The sequence below is a fragment of the Melampsora larici-populina genome (assembly GCF_000204055.1).
Source record: "Melampsora larici-populina 98AG31 unplaced genomic scaffold MELLAscaffold_89, whole genome shotgun sequence".
Taxonomy (NCBI): Eukaryota; Fungi; Basidiomycota; class Pucciniomycetes; order Pucciniales; family Melampsoraceae; genus Melampsora; species Melampsora laricis-populina.
In genome coordinates this window covers 208,810-224,173 of record NW_006768853.1, presented here as the reverse complement: position 1 = coordinate 224,173, position 15,364 = coordinate 208,810, and the positions used below count along the sequence as shown (strand labels likewise).

At 38.3% G+C, this 15,364-nt stretch overlaps 5 protein-coding genes across 5 annotated transcripts; 1 reads left to right on the top strand and 4 right to left on the bottom strand.

The window, feature by feature from the left end:
- Nucleotides 1-170: 170 nt before the first annotated feature.
- MELLADRAFT_69397 (uncharacterized protein) lies at nt 171-1,743 on the bottom strand (the record flags this gene model as incomplete). Its single annotated transcript, XM_007418318.1, has 6 exons — nt 171-900; nt 992-1,107; nt 1,170-1,250; nt 1,311-1,386; nt 1,525-1,616; nt 1,672-1,743. 6 exons carry the CDS (start codon nt 1,741-1,743, stop codon nt 171-173), a joined length of 1,167 nt encoding a protein of 388 aa, XP_007418380.1.
- Nucleotides 1,744-2,879: 1,136 nt separating this feature from the next.
- Nucleotides 2,880-5,531, bottom strand: MELLADRAFT_69396 (uncharacterized protein; the record flags this gene model as incomplete). Its single annotated transcript, XM_007418317.1, has 11 exons — nt 2,880-2,935; nt 3,045-3,164; nt 3,426-3,518; nt 3,595-3,684; nt 3,757-3,977; nt 4,401-4,526; nt 4,691-4,734; nt 4,902-4,948; nt 5,044-5,076; nt 5,307-5,408; nt 5,498-5,531. The coding sequence occupies 11 exons, from the start codon at nt 5,529-5,531 to the stop codon at nt 2,880-2,882; spliced, it is 966 nt and encodes a 321-aa protein (XP_007418379.1).
- A 1,210-nt stretch (nt 5,532-6,741) lies between these two features.
- On the bottom strand, nt 6,742-10,979 carry MELLADRAFT_113635 (uncharacterized protein; the record flags this gene model as incomplete). Its single annotated transcript, XM_007418335.1, has 14 exons — nt 6,742-7,012; nt 7,113-7,864; nt 7,954-7,991; nt 8,068-8,238; nt 8,346-8,548; nt 8,635-8,762; nt 8,852-8,960; nt 9,047-9,057; nt 9,187-9,245; nt 9,341-9,651; nt 9,748-10,087; nt 10,168-10,331; nt 10,410-10,785; nt 10,874-10,979. 14 exons carry the CDS (start codon nt 10,977-10,979, stop codon nt 6,742-6,744), a joined length of 3,039 nt encoding a protein of 1,012 aa, XP_007418397.1.
- A 1,373-nt stretch (nt 10,980-12,352) lies between these two features.
- MELLADRAFT_113634 (uncharacterized protein) lies at nt 12,353-13,139 on the top strand (the record flags this gene model as incomplete). Its single annotated transcript, XM_007418337.1, has 3 exons — nt 12,353-12,530; nt 12,631-12,726; nt 13,027-13,139. The coding sequence occupies 3 exons, from the start codon at nt 12,353-12,355 to the stop codon at nt 13,137-13,139; spliced, it is 387 nt and encodes a 128-aa protein (XP_007418399.1).
- A 1,004-nt stretch (nt 13,140-14,143) lies between these two features.
- Nucleotides 14,144-15,220, bottom strand: MELLADRAFT_113633 (uncharacterized protein; the record flags this gene model as incomplete). Its single annotated transcript, XM_007418334.1, has 5 exons — nt 14,144-14,254; nt 14,342-14,449; nt 14,559-14,828; nt 14,928-15,041; nt 15,119-15,220. The coding sequence occupies 5 exons, from the start codon at nt 15,218-15,220 to the stop codon at nt 14,144-14,146; spliced, it is 705 nt and encodes a 234-aa protein (XP_007418396.1).
- Nucleotides 15,221-15,364: the final 144 nt, after the last annotated feature.

Below are 15,364 nucleotides of genomic sequence, written 5' to 3'. Positions count from 1 at the left end.
ATGACTATCCTGCCAATCGGAGAGTACTGAAGAAACTAATGCTCTCAATGTGTAGATACACCCTCCATGTAGAATATGTATAATGACATCAATTTATTTGCTGGACTCGACCACTTTTCTGCGAGTTCTTTGGACGAGAACAATTGTTCAGGCTGAGAAATTCGATGTGGTTAAAGCTGAAATTGGGAGATCAACAGCAAGAAGCGACAATGAATATCTGCTGTATGGCATATAATCTGAACAGAACTCTCGTTAGCATATATCAAGTCCCGGATAATCATATCTGTTTCTTCGCCGATTGAATCCACTCCCTTTGTATTGTTGACAGATTTTCTTGAGCAGCCCTTATCATGAATCTTAGGTGTAGTGATCACTCTCGATGTAGCATATTGAGAAAATTTTTCCTTTTGATCCTCTACTAGTTTTGACGTTTGAGTGTTGCAGAATAAGATGACCAACACTGATGATGGGCTGGATGCGTCATTGTGACTGAAAGATAATGCGCTTATGTTCGGTCTTTCTGTTTCCAGAGCTCTCGTGATTTCCTTGGAATCTTCATCAATGTTTTGGGAGTAAGGTACAAGGGTGACCGTCTTGCGTTTCTGGAAATATGAAGCCCTCCCAGGTCTGGCCAGCCACAACCTGTGCGCAGGCAAGTCTAAACTGTCACTAGATTGCATCAGCCATACCATATGAAGTATCTGTGCTCTTATTCTGTTGTTTGGTCTCCAAACCCTCTTGATCTCTTCGAAGACCATTTCATCTGACCACCAGCTTCCTGTAGGGGTGATTGTCGGTATTCTTTCATTTGATCGATTATCAAAGATAATGAACTTCTCTTCCATGGAGATATTTTTGATACTCATCCCTTTAGTGAAGATCTTGTCCAAGTCTATGGTACTGATTCAAATCACGAATGTGGTCAGTTCTTGAATGGCCACAATTTACATTCAAATGTCAAAACAACTGATGAGTGAACAAAGTGGCACACCTGTCTGCGATAATATGTGGCTCTGATTCCCATCCGTCATCTCCCATAATCACTTTGTGTATGAGGCTTGATTTCTCTGTTGTCTCGCATTCAGCTTCTGGCATTTCAAAGTAGTCCTGGAGATCCCAACAATAAGTTTCGAGCATCTCGCATAATCAATTTTCGAGGAGCAACTTACACTTAAGCGTCCGTACTTCCATCTTGAGTCATCTATGAGTACTCTATAGTTCAATCTTCTGGCCAACGCAGCTGCTCGTGCCTGATCTCACAATATATCAAGTCAGTCAAAAAAGCTTATCTATGTGATTTATATGCTTACGTATTGTGTCAAGTCAGAGATAACTGAATTCCCTTCCCCAAATTGAAAAGTGAGTGTTCTTCTGCAGGCAGCTTGCCTGGATGGCCCAGGGTAAGGGCACGAGATCGTATCGTGCGGGGCAAGCGGATACAAAAAAGAGCTTATCATGCTAAGGAGGCATAGAGAATGTGTCAACCTTGGATACCAGGATGTAATGCTTCTTTTCCGAACTCACTCGATAGGATGAGGGGTTATGTTCCAAGATACTGACAACCATAAGAACGTCGCAAACAAAGCAAAGATATACCATTTCACAACTTGCTTGACCTAGTCATGTAAAGCCGTTAGCTCAGAAATTTATAAAGTTTACAAATGCACTTACGCGAGTTTTGAGAAGCATCAAATCGGCTTCCAGGGCAGATCCACGTGGAATATCAAGTTCTGGCCATGACATTGTGAGTATCCAGCAGAAGTAAAGACTCAAGGTGTGGTATCAGATTTTGAGAAAGTTCACGACACGGTGTCGCCTGAAAAGAATGACTTTCAACGAGTGGCGTGGAACGATAGTTGCGAGTTTTTTCGACAAGCTCCAATCATATCATTTATATTTGATTTCACGGGACACATGGAAATATCATTGAGGGGAAAATCTTGTCTGTATCTCAAACCAGGTTTCGCGCAGACCTGAGACGAAAATCTCAATGTGCACAAGAGCTCTCGATCCGGATTGACTGAAAGATTCATTTTACATAGTTTGCTGGTCGAGCTTGATGACTGCGTCGCACAAGCTGAGACTGATTGATATCATGAGCGACATCTTGTCTTGGGAAGCGGAAGTTCCGGCAGTCGAAGCCTTCGGACTGAGAGTATTATGTGGTTTTTCTATCAAGCTCTGAGAGACTGCGACTAGTCTATGTCAGAGTTTGAGTGGGATCTCGTTTCAGTGAGAATGGACCTCAGGGACTGCAGCGAAGTCTGACCCGAAGAAACACCTTTTGCGTATTGGCTTCACAATGCGGGGTCTTGTGGTCTTGTTTTTGAGAAACTTGACTTAAAGCTTATCCTGCAGACTGAGAGAACGTTTGCTTCTGTCGGAGAAAAGCCACATATGTGGTCTCCAGATTCATCTTGTTAGGCACGCCATGCACAGAATGCCCATTCCGAACAAAGACAAAATAAACCAGTTGATGTAAAGGATGTTACCTCACCTGGCTTTCTTATCAGCAATTTTGCACTGAAGCGGCCAATTCTTGTATTGGTTTTGTACTTTTAATTTGAATCCCCTTTGGTTTATAGCTTCATCTATCTCACCAGAATTTTGATATGCTCAGGTGGATATGGTTCAGTTCTAACTATGATGAGATAGAGGGCTAGGAGAATTTGAAGTTCCGCAAACCGTCTCATGGAATGAACGATTTTCTAAAAAAAAACTGGAACTACACGTCTACTACAATAAAGGCTCAGAAGAAGACCAAGAACTAAAAGGAAAATCAAAAAATGATGATGTTGGTGAATGCAATTTCTCAACTTGCACACCTTCACAAATATCTTGAATAGATTTTTTTATAATTACAATCTGTTGCATGTTATTCAATGATCTTTCTTTTCCTTGGTTTCTTTTGGTGGTACAGTTGGTAATCTTGAAGCTGCAGTAGATAAGAGAGCTGATTCATAAACAAAACCAGAACAAATGGCATTCAATTTCCATCGGATTGCAAGATCTGATTCTAACTTGACCAAAATAAGTCTACTCACATTTTGAAAATTCATAGCAAAGGGGTGAGATACCTATCATCTGTGGCGCATAAGGGACAGGTGGGGCTGCAGCACTGAATCCTTCCATAGGACTGTAGATTGTATTTTGGTATCCTGAACCTATAGATTAGATCAACAAGATTATTGAGGTAACGTCCAACGATAATATCGGTCAGCTGAAAAAAGTATAAAGATTTACGGTTACCTTCGAAGTGAGGGTGGCCATAAGAGGAAGAAGGTTGGGGTACATATGTTCCGAATCCCAGCCTATCACCAGTCGAAGATCCAGCTGAGTTATCAAAAAGGGGCAATACTCAATCATTCAATCTCAAGTTTCGTAAATCAGTATAGTTGGAACCTGATATGACGAAGTCTACGTACCCTGGAAATTGGTACTGACGAACGGAAAACCTCCATGTGCTGGAACGTTCAAAAAGTCATTCCTTGAAGCTGATCCTTGGGGCCTGAGCGGGTCTGAAAGAGGTATCAGATGGATATCAATTGCTCGAAGCAGATACGTATATCTTGCAAAGTGTCAAAAAAGACTAACTTCCGCTATTCAATTGAAAGGACAAATCAGAAGGCAGCGTTTCGCTCATTTGAGTATTATCGGGGAATTGTCGAGCTGCATTGTAAAAACCTATCAACATTCACTCAGTTCTTTTCGATTTATAAGTTACAAATTATATAGTTCTGATAGTGAAAAACATACCATTGCTCGAAGCTGATCCTTCGGTCCAGAGCGGGTGTGAAGGAGGGATCAGATGAATATCATCGCTCAAAGTACATACATGTATCTTGCGAGGGGTCAAATAAAACTTACTGCTGCTATTCCATTGCGAGTTAAAATTCGAAGGTACACTCATTTGGATATTATTATTGGTGAATTGCCCAGCTGGACGCGTGAAAAAGCAATCAGCCTCCGCACATTTTCTTCTCGATTTATAGGTTACAAATCATATTGATAATAAAAAACTTTACACACGTCCGAAAACATGGCTATTGACATGAATGAAGTTTGACCCTAGGGGCGGCGGAACATGAGGACTCCGGCTTGCGAGATTGGGTTGGCTCATGCTGGGCCGCTCAATACCCATGAAGTTCCCACCCACTAAAAAATAACCGAATCAGCTTTCTCCCCAGTATAGGGTGATATTGGAGACAAAGTGAAAAGCCGTGTACAACTCTTATCCAACGGCACGCTCTTTGAAGTTGAGGCCTGAGGTGCTGTCTGTTTCCTTGCATGATCGATAGGCACTGAAGCTGACCCATTTAAAACAAACAAACTTCTGAGCAGTTCGAGCACGGGTCACGGTAGATACATTCTCAGATAATATTGCAAAAGCTTTTACATACCTCGGAGGGGACATCCCGGGGGCGGTGTCAATGTCACGTGTGCTGAAGGAAGCGGAGTGAGAGGGCAATTCTGGCAAGCTGGCAAGCTCTGATTCTGTGTGCTTTGCCTTCCAGCAACCATTGAAGCTACATAGGTTACAAAAATATTAGATCAGTGCTGTTTCTTACGGTGATGAGATAAATGCGTAGTTGAGATGAAAAATCTAAAAATCGTCTTCCAAACATCTCGATGCTAAAGGAACTTATGTGATGTGATAGTTGATGAATACATGCGAGAGGCTGAGCTTCACCTTTTCTCTGTTCCGCGACCGAGGGTGCCCGAGGAAGTGGTGTCCTGTATGTAGGGTGATCAAGCCTCAAATGCATCGCTGGGACAAAACTTGCATGATTTGGAAGTTGACCATCTGTGTCTGCGTCACAAAAGAAGGTCAAGAGATGAACCATTTTAACACGAGTTGAAAGGTATCATCGCCAACTTTGATGTTGTGGCCCTGCAGGTACCTTGCGGTTTGACTGTTTAGTATCTCTTGCAGATGAAGTTGTGACCCCTGTGATAAAATCAGACATAGAAGGTGCGGTCAGATGGGTTACCTCAACATCTTGGGTGGTGTTCGTTGAGCTCCGGGATCATCTGGATACATACCTCGAGCGCCCGGATTCATGGGGTTGCTGCGCGCTGAGAGCCAAGAAAAGCAAAACCGACGATTCACAAAAGATGATCTTCACTGTGCCTTTGTTTGAAGGAGAGACTAGACCCACGTGGTTTCTGGATTTCAGTTCTGCTCACTACAATAAGCAGACCAGTAGGTATTCAATGCAGAAGACAGTAAAACGTTAGATTTGTATGATTAACCTGGCGGAAAAGCAATCGGGAAGACATAATATCTCTGGGACTCTGGTACATACCGGAGGCTGAGCGACTTTTCCCCCGTTGCATACATTCTTCATTGGTCTCTGGATTTATCTGTTCTCGAGGCGGTTCACCATATGGAGAAGTTCTACCAGAAACTACGTTTTCCGTTCAGCACATGAGAGTCAATAAGAGTACTACTATATGGAAGAGATACAAATAACAAAGATAGAAATAATTGACATACAAGAACTTCGTTTGTTTGATCGATCAGCAGGCATTTTGAAAGTGATTTTTTGTAATTGAATAAGAAAAAAGGTTAAAGATTGGATGATGTTCAGGATTTCAATATCAGTCTATCAGTCTATTTTATCTGGATGATGGAGGATGGGGGAGATGGGAATAGATCTGATATTTATAAGGGCAAAATTCTTACTTATCCAAAGCTTAGTGACTCAACTTTGATGTCTGGTGACCCCTTCCTTAGCTTTCTAGGATCTATAAGCGTTGATAACGGAGGTCGAACCCCGCAGCCATTTCAGCTTATGTTTGCTTTCATTCTGCTGATGACGCCGACAAGAGCCTTTCAGAAGGTCAATTTCTTTATCATCACAACAAATCGCCCGTTCTATCTCACATGATCATCGATAGGAAGCTAAGGAATTAAGCTTATATATCACCTTGAGTCCTTTGTTCAATTTGGTCAGGATCGAGTAATTTTGCTGATAGATTTTGGCAAGGGTTTGTCAAGAACTAAGGATTTTCATGACCTCATATGAAGGTGTGCGAGTTCTGAATCCATGTGCCCCAGTAAGTTGAAGAATGAGGTTACTCATATGATCTTGAACTTTGATAGGAGAGGTCCTCCAAAAAGTTGAGCCTGAGAAGCCAAGCTTTCCGGGATCGACTTGTACATGATTGTTCGTGATCGACCTTCGAGCCATCAATCGCTAGTGTTATGTTTCGCCCTGTGGGCAAAAAAGTCGAGCAAGCTCGAATCTATTCTTTGATGTTCTAAAAGACAAACACAGCCTGTGAAAAGCAAAGACCTTCAAACCAAACTTACTTTCTTTTCTTTAAGTTTCCTTTGACTTTTTCTTCCCTTACACACTTTAACCTTTTTGAACCCCTGTAATTTTCAAAAAAGAAACCTCATTCATAAATTAACGTGAATTTTTCATTATAAGATTTCATCCCACCCCTCCCAAAAAAAACAAAAAAACACAACAGATTTAAAATTCAAAAAAAAGGAAAAAAAAAGATAAATTAATTAAAAATAATGGTGTAGATTAAAAAGATAAATTAAACAAAACAAATGATACATATATAGATTTTTTTTTCTTCTTTCCTTGACATATTTTTTTCCCCTTGTCTTCTTCAACATTTCAATCCTTTTACTTCCTTAATTTCACATTCAACCAAAAAAAACACTTCAAAGAAAAAAAACTACGAATCCTTTCGAGTATCAAAAAAAACCAAAAAATAAACCACTTAACGATCCGGAGGTCTTTCCCAAGAGTTGGAAGACTGATGATGATGATGTTGTTGGTAATAATGTTGCTGTTGCTGTTGTTGCTGTTGTTGCTGCTGTTGTTGTTGATAAGAAGGTGACATTCCATAAGTTGAATCATGTGTTCTTCTCATCTGATTAGGCGATTCAGTTCGAATTTCACCTCTGTAAGCTGAAGGTTGTTCCCAAGAATTAGATTGATTATTCAAAAGATAAGAAGGAGAAGAAGTTCTATGAAACGAATCAGGTGTTCTAATCAAAAAAAGTGGAAAGACAAAAAAGAAATCAATTTTTCAACCCATTTCTTTTTCTTTCTTTCTTTAAGATTTTGAAAAAACAAAACAAAACTTACCCAAACCCACTTCCATAATTTGATCCATCTCTCATCATACTATTCCTTAACAATAATTGTTCATGAGCTTCACTTTCAGCTGTTCTAACTCTAGACATCTCATAAGTATTTTCCATCTTAGGCATTTCTTGATACGAACTTTTAGGTGAATCATTTCCTGCTAAGATCATCGAACTACTACCATTATTAAACTTTCCAAATCCAGGTCCATCTCTCATATAGCCTTGAATATTTAAATCTTGTGTAGAAGAGACGGTATTCAATCCATTCGGTCCAAGTGCATTTGAAGATCCAATTGACATCTCATCTTCATCTCTTTCTCTTAAATATTCTTGTTTAGAATACATCAAATCATGTTGAGCAATCGCAGCGAATTTCAATCCACCAGTATAAGCTGCAGGTGGTGAAGTTGATGAATTCTTGATACCTAAATTACTTGATCCTCCTCTAAATTCATCAAATTCTCCTTCAAATTCCTCTGATCCTTCTGCAATCCTACCATTATAAATCACTCCTAATAACGATTGATGATCTTTATGAATCATAGGTGTAAATAATTCTGCTGTAAGTGATGGATGTCCGAATCGTTTTAATAATCGATTCTTTCTTGCATCTGCATGATGTTGATGAACTCTTTCTAATTCAGCACCTGAGGGTATATACCATGTAAATCTTGAATCAAATGTCGATTTTAGGAAAAATTTAAAGCCAATGATGATTGCGATTGGTGGAAGGGTAGTGATCGATTTCATCTGAAGATAAACAACAACATCACTCAATTCAAGTTCATTCATCCTTCGAGTGGTGATAGAATCAAAGCCAATTCAAAGAAAAGACTCACCCATCCTAGTTGAAGTCCAATCGTAAGACAAAGGAATGCTATTCGAAAAAAAAATAGCACAAATGAGCATTTTGAACCAACTCTTATCCCCAGAACCAAGAGGTAAAAACATACCATGCATCAAACAAAGTGCGAATAAGATCCGATTGACCAACATTCTCCATAACCTTCCACCAGTTTCACAACGAGTGACAGAGATATACATAAGTTGATACTTATAAATCCAAGAACTAGCAAAAAAAGCCACAGAAGCCAAGAGAGGTACTAAAGGAGCCAAAGGTGCATCTTTGAATCCTCAAAAACACCTCAAAGTTTTCATCAGCCTTGATTATTTGATATTAATCTAGTGTTTTTTTCTTGAAAAAACAAACCAACAAACACTAATCACTCACAAACAAGTGCAACTAACAGCATTAAAAGCATATTTGCAGAATAAACCGCATAATCAAATTCTGGTGGTTTAGTCCATTCTCTAATATCACGTGGTGTACGTCCCCAAATCTTGGTACGAATAAAGATCCAAAGTAAAGAAACGATTTGAGCTAAATCCAAAACAGCTGAGAAACCTCTCAATGGGAACCAAGTAAGCCAATAACTAAAGGAAAATTTTGTTTAATCAGTTATGTGTTTTTATCTTAAACTTTATGAATGAGATGAGCAAACAAAAACGAACTACTCAACTTAGATTGTTGTATATAAGTAGTTTGAATCTTATCAGGTAATTTTGAAAAATTTTGAAAAATCTTTTCAATACTATCTTTTTTACCTACTTCAACTACGACTTCAGCAACAGTAGAAAATACAACACCCTGATGGTCAAAAAAGGAAAAAGGATTGATTTAATGTTTCTCATTTGGGAAAAAAAATCATAAGAAAAAATAAATAAAGTATGACTTACAAGAAGTGAAAAAAGAAAGAATTGTGTTAAAGTTAAAAATGAAAAATATCTTGCAAGGACTGCTCTATCTAATTTTGAATAAGTAGTTGCAGCTTGAAATTTCGTAAGCCTAGATGAGATTCAAAATCGAGTTAGGACGGATGGTGAGGGATTTGGATTCAAGACGCCTAAGAGAACGTCAAATGGAATACTCACGCTCTCATGATCTGGTAAAGGGAGAAGTATATCAGTCATCAAGAATCATACAGGTTTTTAGAACTGAGATAAAGATCATAAACACAATATATGCGCCTAAAATCCAAGCAAGGAAACCGAACAGTATGACAGAGACTGACCATAGGTAATGCCAATTGTAAGAGTGTACTAAGCAGCGGAGGAGCAATACCTGCAGCAGCTAAAAACCATCATCACCACCCAAAAGTAAACCACCTAATCTTAGCCACGATCCAAGAATCCCAACCGATTTTAAGAGAAATGACCCAAACTGACCAGCAAAGGTAGGAGGACTAGCATTAGACCAATCAGCCAAGAAAGAGACATATTGAGTTAAGCTAGCCAAATTAGCAATCAAAGCCAAAGCCAGTAAAGGGATCACATAAAGTGTAGCCACGACTGATAAGATGGCATGACCAATGATACGTTGTCTGATAGCTACTATATCTGATTTAGTTAAATTTGTCCAGATGATATCGTGTGGTGGTGGAGCGAGTGAGAGAGCTACTCCTTTGATTCGACGATCATCTAGTTTCTTGGCTACTAGATGTGCATATGCAACAGTAGCAAATGAAGCAAATCCGTAACTGTTTGGTTGTTCATTCAAAAGAACAAAAAAAATCAAAAGTCGTTTCATAAGTGATCTCACAAAGAAGCCATCACACAAAAACAGATGAATTTACTTCTCAGGTTTACGATCCATGATAGCTTGACGAGTTTTGATGATTTTACTTTCGATAGATTTAATTTTTTTAGTATAGAAATCAATCGAATCCACTTTCTTACCACCACAACCCAATAAGTTATGATTGATTCGAATCGTAGGTCGATTAGAAGAAATTCGACCGTCTTTCAAATATCTTGCTAAGATTTGTTCTAATTCTCTAACGGTTTGATTATGATGTTCTATTAAGAATGGTAAATCTCCTACTCTTCTACCTATATGGACAGCTGTGGTTGGATATGGGATTTGTAGTTGTGTCAAAAGTGTTTGAAGACCTGCATCTGACATATGTTTTGAACCTGATGGATTTGACGCGTAAATGAAGATTTAGCTAGATGATACGGTGTTGGTTTGGTAGATGGATAGGATTAGAACTTACCAACATGTGTCATCATGATTGAACGTGAGTATAACGCGTTTTGATAGTCTTCACTCCTGAACCATTGCCATCTTAATTTGAGCACAGCCTTATAATTGATATAAACCAAATAACAAACTACTGCAGTAGCTATATAAGCATATACAACGTGGACATATAAAAAACTAGAGGTTCAAAAGGATCAAGAATTTCATTAGTGATAGGTAAAGTGTTTGATCAGAAATAAGAAGAGACAGACAAACTTTCCACGTATATTACTAATAGTCACTAAAGCCAAACGATTAGTAGAAAAAGATTGATCCGTAGCTTTACGTAAATTATAAAACAAATCACAAGGAATCAAAATCGAACAAGCTAAGATAGCTAAAGATCCAGTAATCCAACGACACATGCTCAAAAATCTTAGAAAGATGATCGCATCTAATCCAATCTTTGACATTAATTGATCTTCTTTTGTTTTGATTAAAGGTGATAACCATGATAATAATCCATCATCTAATTTAGGTGGTCGTTTTGATTCTTGTGAATATTTATATTTTGGCATATAAACTATTTTGTTTTTGGGTCGTAAGATTGAGAATGCTAAAAGGGTTCCAAGTGAGCATGCTAACATTAAAACTATCCATCAACATCAAAATAAAAAACAAAGTAGTGAGTATGAAAGTTTTCTGAAATGAAGTTGCTTTTGAGAGATAGGATAAGATACCTAATTGGATGAGAACAGCACCAGTAGTGACAGCAGTTAACTTTTGTTGATATTGAGATAATAAACCAGAAGCTGCAGATCCAGCTGAAGTGTCGGTAGCCGACATTTCTGGTTGATTTGGAGATCGACAGTCGAAGCGAGGTTGCTGATTTGAGTGTGAAATTGAAATGAATAGTAAAATGTTATTGTTGTTGTTGATAATGAATTGTAAAAGTGATTTTGTAGTTGAGTTGAAACTTTACAGTTAAAGTTGGTTTACATAAGCTAGCATAAGCTCTTTCGGATTTTGGACCGACTGTCCCGCGGTGATTAACGATGAGACTTTGTATGATCGTGCTTTAAGAACTCTCATCACATGTTTGACCGTCCATGGTTTCAATTCGAACACAAGCTGCGGATCCCTTCAAGTTTCTGAGAAAAACGCCTGGATTCCCGGAACGCTATGATATCAATCTGAAATCTCATTGCAGTTCTCGGTCCTGCCGGTTGCTGTGCGAGTTTGCTTTTCACAAATGCAGTCGAACTCGAAGCCAGAGCACCAGTGAGCCGCATCAGGCAAACAAAGCCTCGGGCCTTTGGCGAGGGACTTTGTTAAGCTTGCGCATCAGGTTGCTTCTTCATATTCCGGTTGATTGAACTCTGACACCTTGAGAAAAGAGGTTGAGGACGCGATAGGCGCAAAATTGGATTGCAGCAGTCCAGTACTTATTTTGCACCTCGGTTGAACAGATTGGTTGAATCATGACATTGCAACTATGCAAGGCCCACCACATTGCAATTTTACAAGGACCACCACACTTGCAGATTTTGATAGTAACGGTTTCGAGATTTGAGTCGCGAAATCCTTTGTTGTTAGTGGGGATTTCCAAAATGGTACTTCTGGTAGATGATGCAACATGAGAATGGAGTGACTGGTATGTCTGAATGGGACACCTCATTTAAATTGATGACACATGGTATCACTGTTTATAAGATCACCCACATCAACGGTGAGGGATGGAGATCATACCGCCAGGTCATGAATACCCTCATGTTCAAATGGCCATGTTTGCCAAACAGAACAGATGGCAATGGAATTCAAGGATGAAATGCTGTCTTTGCATAAGGGTTCTTGCTCCGTCTTCAGAACATCTGATTCTCAGGAATTTGTGTCTCATGTTGCTTGCAGCATTTTGCCTCGACTTTTTATACCACTTCCTCCACTTCCTCATCACAAAGTTATTTACCTGATGTATATGTCTACAGGCATATATCTGATTAACTAAATATCTACTTGACATATATATATAGTATTTGATTTTTGAAATGTGTGTGGTGAGCCATGATCAAGCTTCTTCCTCATTTGACACTGCACAGTGTCCAAGTCCTAACTGCATGACTGTTTTGCTAATTATTTTCTGTGAGCAACTTTGAACATCTTCTCATTTAGTTTAGAGACAAAATAAGTTGTGTATGTACTTCATCTGCTTGGAAAGTTGAATGTCCCACCCATCATGGCAACCCAATCAACATCAGCATCTGGCCAGGAGGGCATTTGGAAGCTTTCCATGGCTTGGAGGTCTTTCAGGAATTGGAAGCTTTGGTATGAATTCTGAGACCTCTCAACCAAAAGAGGCCTCAGAAGGCAATCCTTATCCTAAATCTTATAGAAACAAAGGTATATGAGGAAAACTTACGCTTGGCACATTTTCCTAACACTGGATTCAACCCTATATCTTTCTTTATCTCCATACATGATCACCTCTGCCTTTTATTAGGGACACTAGAGGGCTTCATAACATCTGAAGAAGAGGACAAGGTGGAAGTGGATAACAAATCTCCCAAAGTACAAGGTGACAAACATTCTGATCAAGGTATGGAATTTTCCTCTTTGAGGACTTTTTCTGATGCTGGACTAACCCCTGTTTTGTTCCTGATATTGGTACTAATCCCTCCATTTCCACTTTAGCAAATACTCTGCAAAGGCTCTAAATTGTCTGAATTTAGAGATAATTTGTCAAAAGATGGAGGTAGCTCATATGAAGATCAATATAAGTCATCATAGAATGTGAATAATCCATTGACAGATCAGGAGACATCATCTGAGACTGGTGATAACAGCTCACATGGAGCAGAAAGCCAAAAACTTCTTCATATATTCTACCCTTTTTAAGGCTCTGATTCGTCTGGAGCTTGTGCAGAGGAGTCATCCAAAGAAGCAGGAAAACAGTCAAAGAAAAATGTCACTAGTGGTGGTACTGGCAATGGTGCCAATGGTTATGGTTAAATGCAAAAGATGGAAAGTTTTGGTAGTATTGCTTTATATTTAACACTAGCATTCTATAGTTATTTCATGCTGTATGCTGTTGTTATTCTGTTTGGACTTGCATGAGGACCTTGTGAAATCTCAATTTACCCATAATCCCTCAGTGTCCACTCCATCACACATATATGTGCTAATTTTATGCTGTATGACCAAACATATGTATTTCATTGCCAGGAAGTGTAAAGAAATTGTAACTTTGAGATAGGAAAGACTTATTGGTGCACCCACAAACAGGTCAGAAGATCAGCAAAAACTTGTTACAAAGTTCAAGATTTGACCATATGATGATTTGAGTTTATTGGCTTAATCCTTCACTGTAAATGGCTTAAGATGCAGCTGAGAAAAGCTACATTGGAGAGGAATGATTGACTAATCCTGTTGTTGGATTTGAGCAATTTTTTATGAGATGAAATATTTTTGATTTATTTTGGTCTTTTAGATACAAAAAAACACCAATCTAAAGTAGGTGACAGCACTTGAGCAATTATGACTTGAACTTTGGCCATTTGAATGTTCATCGGTTCATAAGCAAACTATTAGGATGTCATAGGTAGTCATTTCCAGAATATGAAAAAGAATCCACCCAAATGACTGCAGAGAGATCGCCAAGATATAGTAATCATGCAACAGTCATTTGAAAAGATGGCGATGATTCCAGCTTGCACGGTGCATATCCAGTGGAAATTTAGCCGTTGTGGGGTTTCCTCCAAAAATTTCCTCACAATCACTACAAAACAACAAATTTCAAAGAATGTAATATCACAATTAACAACAAATTCCACGTATACAATTACAAACCGAATCAAGTGAAAGAAATGGTCCAAAGATATCAGCAACAAGATCAAATAAAAAACACCAATGAGTTCAAAAAGAAACTAGAATCCCACTTCAGGAAGTAGAAAAGAAAAAGAAAGGAAAAGAAGAAGAAAAATAGAAGCTCATAAAAACACAAGATGTATAAGAAACTAAGAGTAAATCCTGATAGCTTGATTGAAAGATCGATCTAAAACACTTTTTGCTGAACTACCTTCCGGTTGTCTAGTAGGAATTAAATCTATAATAGCATAAGTCAATTGCTTAAATAATCAAGAAATAATTCTCATTAGATCCTGTTCTTTTTCTTGGATACAACAAGATTGATAATCGAAGATCTCATCACTTACATCAACTACACTTTCTAGATCTAAAAGTGCAACTCGAATAGGTCTAGTATAAATCTTTCCACGTTTTTCAATTATAGTAGACAATAATGAATGTTGAGTGGAAACAAACTTTGGTATAAAAAAGCCAATTAATCAACAATTAGCCATTTCCAGAACCTTTCGTTTATAAAACAATCAAGGATATTTTCAAAGAAGAGGTGGAATGAAGTGTACTAACATTTTGAAGAACGTTGATGATTCGAAGAGCTTCATGATCATTAAAAGGTGTCATGATTGAAAGATTATCAATCGATTCTGGAACTTTTTGATTAAGTCCGATTAAACATCCTACAATTGGTGCCGTTTTGATTATATGACCAAATGGTTTTGGTTTAGATAATAATTGATCGCAGTTTATTAACATTTCTGTCAGATTATCTAAATGTTGTATTGTGGTATGAGCATCTGAAGTATCGGAAACTTCATTGATGGCATTTATGAGACGACGCTACAAAAAAAATCGAACGTATGTCAGGGAAAGACTATTCAGCTATATTTTGAACCGAATCTCATAGGAACAGAGGAAGTCAAGGAAGAATTCACAAACCTTTCCAGAAGTTGAATCTGTACTTGAACGACGAGTACTAAGCACAGGCGCTACAACCTTATTCTTAAGAGGAAAGAAAGGTATCATCACATGATCATTGATAATAACTGAAGGCTAACAAAAAGTCAAGACAAAAGAATTAGCAACGGAATAGATATCGATATTGATGGATCAGATGAGAAAACACAAACCGCCTCAGTTTCAACATTGCTAAGTGAAGTTGTGTAACGAAAGCCTAAAATAGCTGAAGTTAAAGAAGCGATGGATAAGATAGCAGCTGGCAGTAAAACCATTTTTTGTTGAAGTTGAATTTTGAGAAGTGGAAAAAAAATTGGAAAAAAAGGCTTGGATGTTTGGGATGATGATGATGGATGGTGAGTATATCAATTTGACAAATGATTTGGATGATGACGAAAGTTAATATGAGATGCTGAGAC